General features: G+C 38.6%; 1 protein-coding gene across 2 annotated transcripts in view; it reads left to right on the forward strand.

Annotated features, from left to right (window-relative positions):
- LOC109041494 (pyrethroid hydrolase Ces2a) overlaps positions 1–16747 on the forward strand; it is a 187183-nt gene that overhangs the window by 52246 nt on the left and 118190 nt on the right. For both annotated transcript variants that reach the window (XM_072301389.1, XM_072301393.1), the window contains one exon: positions 10765–10912. In XM_072301389.1, the coding sequence (XP_072157490.1) occupies positions 10765–10912 (148 nt within the window). The remainder of the gene's footprint in view (positions 1–10764; positions 10913–16747) is intronic.

The raw sequence follows: 16747 nt of genomic DNA on the forward strand, positions 1-16747 counted from the left end.
CGCGCGCCGAAAAAAAATTCCGCGCGCCAGAAAAAATTCCGCGCGCGCAAGAAAAGGGTTTTGACACTAACGGCGTTCCATAGGCGCAACGGTTGCACCAAATTCCCTCAATAGTTGCGCCTAGAGTACCTTTATAGACAGAGTATGGCCATTCGTATCTTTTTACTACAGAAAAACTGTTCCGCTTTTTGATTGGTCAACGAGTTTTTAGGCTTGCTCTTAGGGCCGTAAATAAACAAACAAGATGGCGACTCACTGTAACATCGATAAGAAGCTAAATTTGACAAAAATTTCAATTATACGGCAGTAACAATTTAAACTAGCAAATGTACGAATAACACACGAAAAAAACACGAAAACATTGTTAAATCGCCTTTCACCTTTATCACAGGAGGAAGTAAGATGTGCATAACCTCAATCTTGCTTGCTGATAACAGCCATCTTGTTTGTTTATTTACGGCCCTAAGACAGCGTGTCAGCCTATTCGCTCGCGACCAATGAAAAACCGGAACAGAAATGGCCATACTCTGTCTATAAAGGTACTCTAGTTGCGCCGTCGAGACCAGGCTTAATAAATTTCGAATAAAGTGCCTAATCACCAGTTGTAGGTGTTCGGATGAAAAGAATCTGCATCCTTGACTTTCAGAGGTAATACTAGATTAACTTTAAACTTTGCAGCAAAGACAATTTTAGGAATGTTATTTATTCCTACCGCTAATATATTTTTAACTACTTTAGCAAAGATATTACCAGCTAATTTGAAGACAATTTTGAGAATCTCGACCGCCATGTTTTGCTAGAGTCCCTTTATACCCAGAGTTAAGACAACTCACTTTTGGTTGGGCTGAAAGTGGCCTAAAAAAAAATCCAATTCTGATTGGTTCTCGCTCATGGAGGCCGAAACGAGTGCACCAAGATGGCGGTACCTCGAATGTGAACAAGAATAATGAAAATATTACCTAATTGTGGTTCATCAAGAGTAAATTGTTATTTCCATCGGTCCAAAATGAAAATAGATTAAGAAATTATTCACAAACCAATCTCATTTTCTTTTTAATTGATCAATTTGTTGATGTTGTTGTTTTTGTTTGACAGACATCGCAGGATTCCTGATCCTTATCCCTCAATATCGTTCGTTTGGGTGCACTCGTTTCGGCCTCCATGGCTAGCCAAGGCCGGCTGCCAGTCAGCTGATAATCGAGTTGTCTTAACTCTGGGTATAAAGGGACTCTATGTTTTGCTGAGAAGTTGCGCCGCCGTTCAGCAGTTGGGGTCTAATTTTGTCGGTCCTTCCCACCGTAGGTACATAAATGTAGGTACCCACTCCGGACATTAAGACAACAGGGCTCATGGATGTCACAAACAGGAATAAAGATTACCTACACAGATTGGACGTTTTTTGTAATCATCCCGAATTCCTATCTCCGTTCCCTCTCTCATTCCATTGTCCCTTGCCGTACCTCCAATGTCCCGGTCTATTCCAGTTTATAATCTTTGCAATTGGTGAGACTGTAATCTTTATTTCCGTTTGTGACACTGTGAAGGCCTAAAATACGGGAACCAATAAGAAATAGATTCTCATTGTCTTTACTGTCAGTATGAAGGGACTCTAGTCTGGCTTAGCTCTTCTGATCGGTACTTTATAGATGGTGCGGTTTGGACTCATCGATGGATGTTGCATCTCCGTATCTCCGTGTGAAAGCGCCGACAAAATTTGGCCTCTGTAAGCCCTGGATAGACGATCAAATTCCCGAACCAATTCCGATCAAAGTAGCATCAAAGTGGCGTGAGCCATCGGTCTCAAACTCATTAATTTGCTTCATTTTAAAATGGAAACTTGGCAGAAATGTTTCCTGTGGCAGGAAATGATGAATGGTGGCACTCCATCCTGATCTTACTTTGAAAAAATAAGTGCGGCCCGTCAAAATTTGATGGTACATGGTGACCATCAGTCATCAGCATGTCTACTTTGAGCGGAATTTGTTTCGGACTTCGATCGTCTATCCAGGGCTTTAGTTAAAACCTTTTATCATATGGCCCCAAAGACATAAAGACGGAGCACTAAAAGCAAAAAATGAAGCTTCTAGAGCTTCTTTTCAATCACCTCTACTATTGGCTAGAGGATTGGCGGCGAAATCGGGACAAGTTTGAATTCAAATGTAGGGCGGGAACTAATAAATAAAATTGCGGAAACAAAGTATTTTAGGTTGATTTTTGCCCAAATTCAGGTACACACTCATATTTTATTAACTTTAGGTTAGTTTCGGTCCGTCGTCGACCGACTGATTTCATTTGGAAGTAACGTAGATCTAGAACTGTAACGGCCTGTTTGAACCTGCAGAACCACCATAAGCAGAAGAAAAACTAACTTTATCTGAGATTACTGCCTGTTACCGAGCAAAAGTAGGTGTAATATATTAGGACGCAGACCGAACTTTCTTAATATAATCGTTTAAAGCATTTAAAACACGTTTCGAAGAAGAAATAAGGAAAAATCAAGAGGACAAGTTCAAATCAAATTTCCGTTTGCCGCCATGGATTCCCGCGCTCATTTACACACTCACACAAACGCGCAGCGCCGAACCTAGCTTCACTTTTTCCCCGTGCTTTTAGATACGAGCACTCCGTCTTTATGTCTTTGTATAGCCCGTTCCGGGCGAGCATCCTAATGGCCTGAATAGACGATCAGCCTGAGCAAGTCTGGCGTCACTTTGATGGGTCTGTTGCTTGGTGAACGTCAGGATTTAGCGGGCCGCCACAACGAACTACACCTCTAGAATGGCCGACCAGTGTTAGAGACCCGGAACGTTTTGAAGTTGATATAGGTTAGGTTTACTTGGGCTCACACAGCAGGCTGCCATCTAAACCCATGTCAGACGCTGCCCACATTTTGCCGAATATTGTTGAATAAAGTGATAGCAATGAAAAGATTGCATAATAATCGCATCTCCAAAGGTTTTCTTAACTCAAAAAATAGGAACTTTGAAAGCAAACCTCAAAAAAAATGAAAGTTTACATAGGTTGAAATTTTCACATGTAATCCTTATGGGCAAGACGCAGCAGAAATGGAGATTGAGGTTAGCTATACTTGGGCTCCCACCCCCCTCCTGCCTTCAAAAACCGGCCCTTGCGCGTTACGCAGGTTTGCTATCTCGCGGCCATTCTAGAGGTGTAGTTCGTTGGGCCGCCAAATCCTGACCATCAATCAACGTTCCGAATTAGATGAATTCCACTAGTGTTCTCACTCTTCATCTAATTTAATGCAGAAGTCAGTTGAGAACTATCAAATTTAAGAAATTCGATTGTTGAGCAAATGCCAAACTCCCAAGTAGCATTTTGCAACGAAAAAAATTGCAATTTAAATGAAATATAATTTCCAGATGATTTCAACTTTCTTGCAAGAAAATTGCAATTATTTTACAACATCTGACCCCCTCATTGTAAAAAAGTTGCAATTTTTTTTTTTTGCAAAGAAAATTCAATATTGACGACCTTTAAATTTCAACCCCTAAATTTTCCGGGGAAATTATAATAATTCGAACCCATGCTTACCTAATGTCCTACGACGTTTAGCAGCATAAAATACCGGACGCCCTTGAGTGGGCTTGAACCCGACCCGCGAATGTCAGAGCGGAGCACTCTTCCACTGAGCTACAGGGAGCTGATGATGAGCTGGGTTGAAATCACGCCTGTTAAGGCTGTTATCGCATGCATTGCGTCAGTGCGTGGCTCAACATTCATCATAGATTTGATTAACGCCGTTTTTCTCAGGCTTCTTTCTTTTGCCTATTATTTATTTTTTTTCGTGTTATTTATTTTTTTCATATTTTTTTTGTCTGATTTTTTTTTTCGATATCACGTAATAGGTACTCACACTAAATTTACACCGGTGTAAATTACACCACATACTAACTTGAGAACTTAAAAATATTTTCAAAAAATATTTTTAAAATATTTTCAAAACTTTCTTAAGGAATATTTTTAACATGCATGTTTACAGGCAATATTTTTGAATTATTTTAAAAATATTTTTTGTAAACATTTTCAAAATATTCCTTTAAAATGTTTTAAAAATATTTTGAAAATATCTTAATTACAATATTGCCATGAAAATATTTTGATAAAGGTGACAATATTTTCAAAATATGTTGGGCTATATGGGTTAGGTGAGACATTCAAGTCGAAAAAACTTTAAAACAACTAGAGAATTGGATGCCAGGCACATGGCGTGAATTTGTTACAACATGATTGCACCGAAATTGCAATCTTTATAGTGCCTTGAAAAAGAAGGTTAGGCAACAAGCATAATCTACATTTCTTGCAAACTTATTGCAATAAAATTGCAACTTTTTAAGCGCCTTCAAATGAACGTATAGGCAACAAGCAAAAATTGCAATCAACTCACAATCCATTGCAATGAAATTGCAATCCATGCTACTTGGGGACGCCAGACTTAAGCTCAGGCTGATCGTGTATTCAGGCCTTATGTTCCGGAAGGCGTGACACCGCAATCACACGCTGAAGGCCTAGATACACACGACGATTAATCGCCGCGATTGGGTTGGTTCGGGTCGCATCGCTCAACGCAATACAATCAACAGAGACCATCAGTGCGATTACGTATACACCTAGCGATTAATTGCCGCGATCAGCGCTGATTGTTTATGTTATTACAACCTTTCCTGACTTCCCTTACTTCTGCAGCATATGGTATCTCTGATATTCTTAATTTTCTTCCTGAGAGCAATAGAAATTGCTACATCTTTACAAAAATGAAAAATTATAAAAAGAAATTTCATGAGGAAATTTCCAGAAATTTCCAGAAATTTCATATAACACTCAGAATGCAGGATTAAACCCTAGAAACTTATGAATCTCCTTAATTCCCTTTATACACACGTGGTAAACTGTGAAAGGGAACTTTAGAAATGCCCAGAAAGTTGAGTAAAACAGCAAAAACATAATTTTGAATTTTTTTCTCAAATCTTGGTTAAACACACAGCCCTACCGGTTGAACACCAAAATAAATTTTACGGATAAAGTGAAAGTTAGCTTTCATATTTGGAACATAACAAATTTCTCAACTATAAAGAATCCTAGTTCCCCCTAATAGTCTATCCTTTTTTGGTACAAAAGCGAGGGTGGGATCTTAAACTATCCTTGAAACAATTTAAATGATTTTTCAGAAACTAACAGTTTCCTTCGCTAACGTATTTCTTTTTTTAAATAGGAAATATTTGATAAATAAGTAGCTCCAATTGGTCTAATTGACGAATACTATTCTCTTCAAAAATAAAAACAAATTCTGTTTGAAAAAACAAACATTTTTGATATTTTGTCGGTCGAAAGAAATTTCATGGGGAAAAAAGAAATTTCACGAAATTTCATTCGATGAAATTTCTTTTAGCAACTCTGTGCGAGAACCACGAAGACAGAAGAACGTAAACAAAAACACATGTGGACCACATGTACTGGTGGATTTCGCATCCATCAAGAATAAACAGGACTCAACAAATGCATCTACTCGCCCAAAAAGTAGGATTGCATTTGCATCCTACTTTGAATTCAATCGCGGCGATTGGAGAAATTCCGAGAATTTCACTCGCCCGTCGCGGCGATTGACCGAATACACCTGCGTTTAAACGCCGCGATTGCAATCGCGGCGATTAATCGCCGTGTGTATCTAGGCCTTGAATGTGGGAGCTGAATGTGGCTTGAATGTGGAAGTCATCGGCCCGATGCCTGAATTTTGCGCGTGACGCGCAAATTCAGCAACGATTCTCAGCAACCATCGGACCAATTTTGAATTTGTCTGAACTATTCGAGTAGATTTAATACACATCTGGATGAAAATAACTCGAATTTGCTAAATTTCAGCCGTTGGGCGATGACTGTTGACTTCCACATTCAGCTGCTAAATTCAGCGTCCGATTGCGGCATGACAACTTTTAAAAATTCGCATAGCACACCGACCGATGAGTGTAGAGCGCCGATCTCGCATCGGTGAGTTCCTGTGTCCCAACCGCGCGCACCTGTGTATGCGCAGTGTTAGTCCAGTCAATTTAGCTCTAAATAAGGGTCATCTGGGAAAATCCATAAATAGAAGGTTTTTTTTGCGGAAACATGTTGCATTAGGCTACCAGAACAACATATCAAAAGTTTACCAAAATCGGCCGTCCGCTAAGGCCGCCATCTTGAAAAAAGGGGGGCGGGGGGCCAAAATACGCCGCCGGCGACCGGTTTTTAGCTTATATCTTGAAAAATATCGATCCTACGGAAAAATGTCACTGAACCTTTTCAAAAGATCATAAAATTTTCTATTAGAAACACTATACATTTATTAAGTTGCGACTTCTGGTTCGTGAGATATGGCGGTAGTTTCCTGCGGCTAGGAAAGTCAAATCTTGCGAGAAATCACGTTTTTTCAACAAAATCTGTAATTATCTTAAGAACGGCGAGTCTGAGGCAAAAAAGTGTTCTTACCGGAATGAAATAGCATGAAATTTCCATGCTAAGAATGCTTATAAATTCACCAGGGGGTCCGCCCCCGGAGCGCTATGCGGTCCGAACCAACGGCGGCTACTACGCGGTGAGGCTCGGCTTGGCCGCGTCATGAATTGTTGCGGTCCAAGATGAAACGGCTTCACTTTTTTGGTAGATTTACCGCGAGGGTAAGTCATATTATCCATTTAAATATGTGCTAATTTCCTTTCATCATGAACCCCCCCCCCCCCCTCCCCCTTTAGGCCATGCATAAAGTATAGTTAATTAATGTCAAGGGTCGCGCTTGAAGATAATGTTATTATTTTAGGCTTTCTTATTCAAATTAAATTTGTCAACAAGTCCTCTTTTTTCAAAGTAACTAAAAGGAAATGAATTAATACAAAATATAGAAATAGGAATAAGACTAGAGTCCCTTTATACCCAGAGTTAAGACAACTCACTTTTGGTTGGGCCAGGGTTGGGCTGAAAGTGGCCTAAAAAAAAATCCAATTCTGACTGGTTCTCGCTCATGGAGTCATAAACGAGTGCACCATGATGGCGGTGACTCGAATGTGAACAAAAATAATGAAAATGTTACCTAATTGTGGCTTTTCAAGAGTAAATTGTTATTTCCATCGGTCCAAAATGAAAATAGATTAAGAAATTATTCACAAACCAATCTCATTTTCTTTTTACTGATCAATTTGTTGATGTTGTTGTTTTTGTGTGACAGACATCGCAGGATTCCTGATCTTTATCCCTTAATATCGTTCGTTTGGGTGCACTCGTTTCGGCCTCCATGGCCAGCCAAGGCCGGCTGCCAGTCAGCTGATAATCGAGTTGTCTTAACTCTGGGTATAAAGGGACTCTAAATAAGACAAGCATTTCTTCGTTTATTACCTTAAGCGGTGGAATCGTTTATTAATACATATATGTTGAAAAGCATGATGGTCTTGAAGGTTCAATTGTTTTTGATGGATACGAACAAAAAGCGCAACAGATTCTACAAAAAGCGTTGAAAGGTGACGACGTTATAGCTTTAAGAAATGTCCTGCCTTAATTTTTTTGAGGACACTCCTCTATCCGTGGCCCAGGACTTGCTTCTATCTATAATGAAAAGAATGAGGCGCGTTTAATTCGCTTGTTATCGAAACACTTTACTACAGGGAGTCAAGTTAAAGTATCTCAAGCAGAGGACGATGCGGATACTCTCATCGTAAATGAGGCTGTCAGTCTGCCGAGAGGAACGAAGAAACAAGTTGTTATCGTTGGTAGAGTACCTACCTATATTGAGAGAGTATGGCCACTGGGCCCCATGGAGAGACTTTTAGGACCCAAAAATGGCGGTGCTTTGTTTTGGTTTTTGTGGATAGGAGGGGGGTCATTGTCAACTTTTGACGGTTTTCACTAGAGTACCTGTATAGCGAGAGTATGGACAGATGTGAAACTCCGAAAATCCATCAAGCCTTCACCGATGCTTCTGCGAATAAAGTTAGGGCCCAGAAATGCAGCCAACCTATGAATTTCCATTATCCAGAACGATTTACTAATACTATTGTTACGAACTGTCGTTTATTAAGCACGTGTTTGACTCAGTTTTTGCATACATTTACTCAATTTCGCGGAAGAACGCTCATTTCTGTACATTCTTTGCCATCATGGTTAGAATTGGAATCTGCAGACTGGCAGTGAAATTTTGTGCGTTAGAAGTTGGTTAGAAGGGTGGCTGCACTTTTGGGCCCTAAGCCCTCCATGAAGCGATCTGTCCATACTCTCGCTATATAGGTACTCTAGTTTTCACCAACCGCACTTGCTGCCAACCTTACTACATCCAAGATAATTTTTCTCAAAAATTGCACACGATTAGCCTTAAAAATATGCAAAGAATCGCAATAGTGCATTTGGGTAAATTTCTCGTTACGATAAGCAAAGAAAACTACAATTTGAGTTATTTTGCATCACATTAATTTATGGCGTCCGCCATTTTTGGGTCCTAAGGGCTCCATTCAGCCTAAAATGGCTGAGCCAGAGCCAATCAGAGGTGGTAACACCGGTGGCCATACTCTCTCAATATAGGTACTCTAATCGTTGGTGAAGACATTGACCTCTTGTTCTAATGATAGCTTTGACGCCTGCATCAAGCGACGTCCTATCACTCAAACAAGGTATAAGGGCAAATATGCAGCCCAAATTTTTAGCTCAAATCGATTGCGAACATCGAACGTAAATTTGAAGAAGAGCATTCTGTTTATCTTTGTCGTCAGTGGGTGTGATACTACTTCAGCATTTCGTGGCAAGGGCAAAGGCACATTTATTAAACTGTTAGAAAAATGTGGCGAAGTCTCTTGTTTTGCTGAGAAATTTGATGAAACCGACTGCACTCAAGATGAGCTTTGTCAAGCGGGTGAGTAACTCGTTCTTTTGCTGTATGGTGCTGAAAAATCAGTTACCTACTGCTTTGAACAAATGCAGATTTCAGCAGATTTCAATGTTTTAATCGTGCTTTGGCAAGGCAAAAACTGAGGTGAAACTGCAAACGTTGCCTCCAACTTCAGATGCGTGCAAACAACACTTCTTACGTGTATATTATCAAGTTCAACTCTGGAGAGGAAGAAAACGGAATCCCAAGGAATGGGGGTGGAAATCTTCGGAACTCAGGCTTCACCTTGTGCCTATGCTCAACCCGCCTGACCCCCCCCCCCCCCCCCCAAGAACTTTTACAAATCATCTCATGTACATGTTCGCAAGGCTGTAGTGCCCGCTGCTATTGTAAGAGAGCTGGTGTACCATGCAGTGACTTTTGTCTACATTGTTCCGGCTTGGGATGCAGCAATCAAGCAGAAACACTGATCGAAGAGGAACCAGAAGATAAATTTAAACTCCCTCTTTCTATATTTTGTATTAATTCATTTCCTTTTAGTTACTTTGAAAAAAGAGGACTTGTTGACAAATTTAATTTGAATAAGAAAGCCTAAAATAATAACATTATCTTCAAGCGCGACCCTTGACATTAATTAACTATACTTTATGCATGACCTAAAGGGGGAGGGGGGGGGGGGGTTCATGATGAAAGGAAATTAGCACATATTTAAATGGATAATATGACTTACCCTCGCGGTAAATCTACCAAAAAAGTGAAGCCGTTTCATCTTGGACCGCAACAATTCATGACGCGGCCAAGCCGAGCCTCACCGCGTAGTAGCCGCCGTTGGTTCGGACCGCATAGCGCTCCGGGGGCGGACCCCCTGGTGAATTTATAAGCATTCTTAGCATGGAAATTTCATGCTATTTCATTCCGGTAAGAACACTTTTTTGCCTCAGACTCGCCGTTCTTAAGATAATTACAGATTTTGTTGAAAAAACGTGATTTCTCGCAAGATTTGACTTTCCTAGCCGCAGGAAACTACCGCCATATCTCACGAACCAGAAGTCGCAACTTAATAAATGTATAGTGTTTCTAATAGAAAATTTTATGATCTTTTGAAAAGGTTCAGTGACATTTTTCCGTAGGATCGATATTTTTCAAGATATAAGCTAAAAACCGGTCGCCGGCGGCGTATTTTGGCCCCCCGCCCCCCTTTTTTCAAGATGGCGGCCTTAGCGGACGGCCGATTTTGGTAAACTTTTGATATGTTGTTCTGGTAGCCTAATGCAACATGTTTCCGCAAAAAACCTTCTATATATAGATTTTCCCAGAAAAATGCTAGATTGACTGGACTATATGATGGCTCCCGTGAATTTTTGTCGGATTTTGAGGCTTTTTCTGCGGTCGGTAATTAGTTCGGAAAAGTGAAACTTTGCAATTCGGTTGTACAATTTTATGCTCTACAACTTTTGTCTCCAGGAATTTTGTCAGAAAGTGGACTCAAGACGAGTTATTCGCGGAAAACCCAACGCGCGAATGAATTCTCCATTGCTCCTCTGCAGTGTCTTCGAGTGCTTGGGACACACGCTCTCTCCCCCTTCCCGCTTGCCCATCCATGGAGTTCGAAGAAACTTGTCAAGCTTCGCCTGTGCAGAACAGAGCCGGATGCACGGACTACGTACTTCAATGTCTTTGGCTGCAGTGTTACTATTCTAGAACTCTAGTGGTGGGTCGAAAGCAATAAGCGCTGCCTATCGGCTGAGCGCTTAAGTTTCCATAGGGCAGCTGAGCAGACCTTTTAACGGGGGGGGGGGGGGGGGGGGCTGGAGGCTTCACCCTCCAGCTTCGGGACCAAAGAGAATGTGTGAACTCAACGTGCAAAACAAGTCTTTTAAAAAAACCTTCTTTTTTTCCAGATACATATGATTTACCAAAACACTCCAGTGTTAGTTTTTTTTGAAGGTGAAAACTTTGCGTTCGGATCTACTCACCGAATCCCTGGTCATGATTTGTCAGCGGACGGCTTGATTATTGTTTCGGTTGGTTATCGCTTGAACGTTTTTGGTAAGACGAGAGATCAAGTTGTTTTTTTTTACCACTTTCAAGCATGCATGTTAATGTTCTGATTTTAAATTTTTAGAAAATCACGAAACGATAATCCCATCTATCCCACTTATTATAGTTACCCGACCTCCGTCGTCAATTCTTTTGTTCAAGATAAATATCGTTAGATTTACGTTAGCTGATTCAAATTTTGTAAATTTGTCCATTTTGGTCTTATAAAGAACTGTATAAATTTTTGATTAAATCGCATTTACCGTTTACGTATAAACGATAATTGACGTAAGTGCCCTACTTCCGCTGTTTTCCACTGAACCGTTTTTATGAAAGTTCCATTCCTTGGTTTCCTTGGTAACCTTTGTTTGTTATCAGCTGATGTTTTATTTCCATATCCTGGCCAAGTCAGCGGATTTCCCTTCTGTCTTTTTTTTTTTTTTTTTTTTTTTTTTTTTTTTTTTTTTTTTTTTTTTTTTTTAATAAATCATTGCTAGGTTAGTTCTATTTTTTGCCAGCATTTATTCTACCTCTTCCCCTCCCAGCTCATTTTTCTAACTCCCGCAGCCCCCTCATTTTATTTATGTATATATATATGCATGCCTTGCTCCCCTGCCACCATTTTTTCGGGGTTTCATTCGTAGTGATAAAATAGTAAACCCCTAACCGGGATAAAAAGTAGGAATTTGAAGAAAAGCCAAATAATCAGTATGAAACGGGATCGATAAGGATTAAGCAGGACAGGTAGGGATAAAAAGGGATATATAGGAATTAAAGTGCCTATATCATACCCTTCGCTATCTTTGATTATCAATCTTCGATTTATAGTTTGATATTAAACACGATACACATGGATAAAACGCGATGTATTGACATTAACTGGGATAGAAGGGAGAACAGCATTCTTTGTTTATCGATCTTCGATACATCGTTCGATATAAAGCGGAATAGAAAAGGATAAAACGGAATTTATTGATATTCACCGGGATGAAAGGTAGGAATTTTCAGAAAAGGGGAATAATCAGTATGAAACGGGGTAGATAAGAATTTAACAGGACAGATAGGGATAAAACAGGGTGATGTTTATCGATCTTCGATACATCGTTCGATATAAAATATGATAGAAATGGGTAAAACGGGATGCATTGATATTAATTGGGTTAAATGGAGGAAGTTCGAGAAAGGGGGAATAATAATCAATGTGTAAACGTACCCGATAAGGAATAAAACAGGATAGGTAGGGTTATCCCACCTATCCTGTTGTTGTGTTTGATGCATGCATTTGTTGTGTTTGATAAGTTTGTTGTGTTTGATATGTTCGTCGTGTTTTCACTCGACCCACCTATATTCTATCTTCAACTATACAGGGTGTCCCAAAAGTCCCTTCCACCCCCTCTAAAATTTTACCTAATTAATATTTTGAAACAAAACTTTGGGAATGTTCAAAGATGAATGTAAGCTACTTTCAGGAGCCCCCTAAATCCCACCCCCCCCCCCCAGGAGAGGGGCTACGGACCCCAACCTGTTTTCTCCAATGGCAACATCCTCTTTGTGACACATCAATTCAAAGAGAATTAAAAAAGAACATTTTTGGCGCAAACCGCAAGTCAAACTTTTGATTTTTGACAAACTGGCCGCCGCCGGTCAAATTTCAAAACAATGGTAATTTTCATCTCCGTTTTCGTCGATGGATTGGGATGAAACTTAGTTTATAAGAGTTTTTGGAACGAGAAAAACGATTCTGGCATTATTTTTCCGGAGAATTTTTGTCCTATTCAAAATGGCGGCGGTCAAAATGGCGACCTTGAGCGGCAAGACAATATATTAGGCTGCTTATCGGTGGATTTGCATGGAACTAGGTAGCAGGGGGTATTTCGGCACGAGAAAGCCGAATCTGTCATTGAATTTTTGAAATTTTGAATAACTCCAAGATGACGAGGAAAATGGTGGAGACTTGATATTTCGGACGTTTACGGATGGATTCGCAAGCTTTCATTTTGAAAGTATTTGACATTTCAGAAATGCAATGCGAAAGAGTCATTTTTGGTCGAACCAAAAACCAACAGGACTCAGAGTTTCATTTGCATTCAACCGTAAACGTCCGTAATACCAAGTTTCCGCCATTTTCCAGATGCAAAAGGATTGATAGACATAAAACTGCATTCATCCCGTAATCTAAGTTCATCCTAATTCAGTACCATTCATCACTGCAGGAACAATGAATTAGATATTAAATTGATTGAATTTCGAATAAATTAAATGTGTCGAGTTTTATAAATTAGGATTATGAGATGAAAAAAAATCTAATCACACTTTGGTAGGTAATAGGTTATGTTACATTTTTTTGTTTACTGGATCAAGACCCCCGCTCTTAACCTCTTACCATAAATAATTATGCTGAACACTTATCAAGTGGATTGCCGATCTCTCCAATTGTGCTCCAATTAAAAAAAAAAAAAAAAAGGTGTTAAATACTTCTCCTCCTCCCTCCCTCTCATGTCTCTAGCTATTTTTCAGTTTATTTTTCCAGAGGATGCCAGGATGCCTGTCTTCCCTGCCACCATTTTTTCCTCAGAATATGGAATCTTTCCCTTTTCAGAGGTGGTGCGTGCTTCTCCGCCGAAACAATACATTTTTAAACGTTTGAAATTCTATTTTTCCGCATTTTAAGTATCATTGTTACCATTCTCACTCATGTGTTATCTTAATTTCCTTCTCCCTCTACTCATGTTTCCACTTATTTTTCATTATACCTATTTATGATTTTACATTATCACTTTTCACCTTTTCACGAGAGGATTCAACTTGATTCATCTCCCTAGTAGCAGAACAAATTTTTATTTTTCTAAAAAAAAGTATTAAAAAAACATATCTGTTATCTAAATGATCGTTTTATATAAAAAACGTGTAGCGCTTATATAAAAAAAATCAAAGTTTAGACCTGACCGTAATATATGAAAAATGATAAAAGCTAAATAAGGTAATTTTTTTTTATACACACATTTTTTATTTTTTATGTAACGCATGCATACGAAAGTGTTAAAAGTGAACATTTTTATGTAACGATTATATAAAAAAATAGGTCATCATTTTCGTGAGCTTTTCGCGAATTAGAAGAATTTTTAGTATGTTCGCGAAAAGCTCACGAAAATTATAACATTTTTTTATATAATGGTTACATAAAAATGTTCACTTTTAACACTTTTGTATGCATGCATTATATAAAAGAAATTACTTTCGTACATAATATTTATCTTTTCCTTCTGTGGTTCTGCTACTATAGGGATGTCGTAATGAGGCTGATGAAATTAGATATTTCTGAATAAATCAAGATAAATCATCATAACACTTGCATAGTCATGGTAATAATTTAATATTTCTAGTGCTGTTATTGCCCTCCTTCCATAATCGTGTCCGGTTCTAATGTAATCCTCCCCCACCCTTATAAAAAAAAATTTCAAGAATGCGTTGATTCGTTTTGAATTTTAGTTGTATTTTTGTACTAAATATCTTTAATTACGAAATTGAGTGTTTTAACAACGCATCTGTTTATGATTCATTTTACTATTTATTATAGGGGGAAAGGGGGAGGGGTGGCGGATCTGGATGAAGTTAGGTGCAACTCGGAACATCGGGATCAAATTGAATAGATGCAGACCAACGAGTAGCAAAAATACGAATAAAATACTCTTTCAAGATACGGTATTTATTTGTATCAAAATACATATTTTATACTTTGAAAATAGATATTTTATCTCGTAATTAATATATGATAAAATATGGTATTTTTTCCAGTATTTCCAGGGTTTAAAATACTGTATATAGGTATCATATTTATACCGTATTTGGATATGACATTTATACAGTATTAATACTATATTTACACATAACTTATTAATGGTCGAAAAAATTTCTGGCACTCACTTGCGCGATAAATTTACATTGCGAATGCGTTTCGTCGCGTCGGCTTTCCCTTCGGCATCCTCATGGCGCGACCCCGCGTGGAGTTGCGCTGTGGATGCAGGAGGGAGAGCAGGCGAAACGGGTCCGCAATATAAATTTATCGCGAGAGTAAGTATCAAAAATTTTTTCGATCAGTTCCTTGTGCAAGTCTCAAAAATATTTTTATTCAGTATTAATGGTGTATTCATATGGAGTGTCTACAGACTTGGGAAGAAAAATTTCCCTGACATTTCCAAATTTTCCCTGACCATATTGATCAAAATTCCCTGATTTTGTACATCGACAATTCGACACATAGAGCTGAAAATGAACAATTTTTGTGTATGTACACAATTTTTTAAATTAGTTTCACCGTAACTGATAAAAGCATGTGAACCTTTTCCCCTTCCGTATCTATCACTCAATCATCTAAAATTCCAAATCCTACTTGAAACTTACATTCACGAAACTATTACATGCTCATAACAAAGCCAGTCCTGCAGCCTGGTGGTAGGTTGTGTGAATGCACTCTTTTCAAACTTTTCCGGTCTTTTTCATAAAATTCTCAGAATTTACCCGGTTTTCCAGACCTGTAGACACCCTGTCTTATTTAAATTTTTATTAGGCGTAAGTCGCCATACCCCACATAAAGCAACACATCTGGACTGAGACATTTCAGTAACTCTGTCAACATATCATTTTTACACATTTTTGCTAGAAAAATGAATTTATCTTTCTTGACGAAAACTGTTATTTTCAGGCTAAAATACCAAACTTTTCATAGATTGAGAGTGAAGTGTTGACCTGGTAACAGAAATGTTGCGATCAAGTCAAGTCGATTTGTGTGAGGGACGAAAATTCATGCCCAATAACAAGAAATTTCTATGGAGACGCTTCAAAATTTTCTTCTTCCATTTCCAAAAGAAAATCACTATACATTCGAATTTATTTGAAAGCCCACATACTTTGTTTTTTTTATGTTTGTTTAAGGTTAGGATGAATTTAAAAAATGTATATGCTTAAAAGCATTACATTAGAAATGCTGATGAAAACTTTGAAACGGTTTCAAACAATTACAGGAGAAAAAACAAATTTGTAAGAACAAAGAAGTATGAAGGCACAAAACTTTGTATAATAATAAAGTCATAGAAAAAACAAGTCTTATTTAAACCCACTGAGTAAACCTTCAAGGTATTACATGGAAATATTCGGACCTTTGAGGAAACAAAAAAAAGTCATAGAAAAAACAAGTCTTACTTAAACCTGTTTAGTAAACCATCAAGGTATTACACGGAAATATTTAGACACTTTGAGGAAACAAAAAAGTCATAGAAAAAACAAGTCTTACTTAAACCCGTTAAGAGTAAACCTTCAAGGTATTATTTGGACACTTTAAGGAAACAAACCAATGTGAATTAAACAATAATTAGATCAAAGACTAAGAGATCTCTTTTGCAAAATCAACAATGCAACATTCAGTGGAACACATGGTTGAAAATCGTCCACTTGTCATTCAGAAAATAAATTAGAGACTAGCTGCTTCAGCTCGCTACGCTCGCTTGCGCTGCTAGCCGGGGGCAAGCCCCCTGGACCCCCAGTTACTCGCTCCGCGAGTAACTGTTGGCTCGCTTCGCGAGCCAAATTTTGCTACTACCAGTGCTTAGAGGACTTCCTGGAGGCAAAATGATAAATTCAAAAACAAAGAATAGGAAACTAAAAATTACCTACTTTCAGAAAAAAAACAACCTTGAAAAATAAATAACACTCCTGGAAAAGAAAATCAGAACACTTTTTGAAAACGTAACGGTGCGAAAGGGTGAAGATAAATCACCAATTCTCTTGGAAGAAGACATGAGCTGACCCCCGACATGCGTGAAACTGCCGTAGGACCCATGCTAGGGT

This window comes from Bemisia tabaci, chromosome 1 (genome assembly GCF_918797505.1).
Source record: "Bemisia tabaci chromosome 1, PGI_BMITA_v3".
NCBI lineage: Eukaryota > Metazoa > Arthropoda > Insecta > Hemiptera > Aleyrodidae > Bemisia > Bemisia tabaci.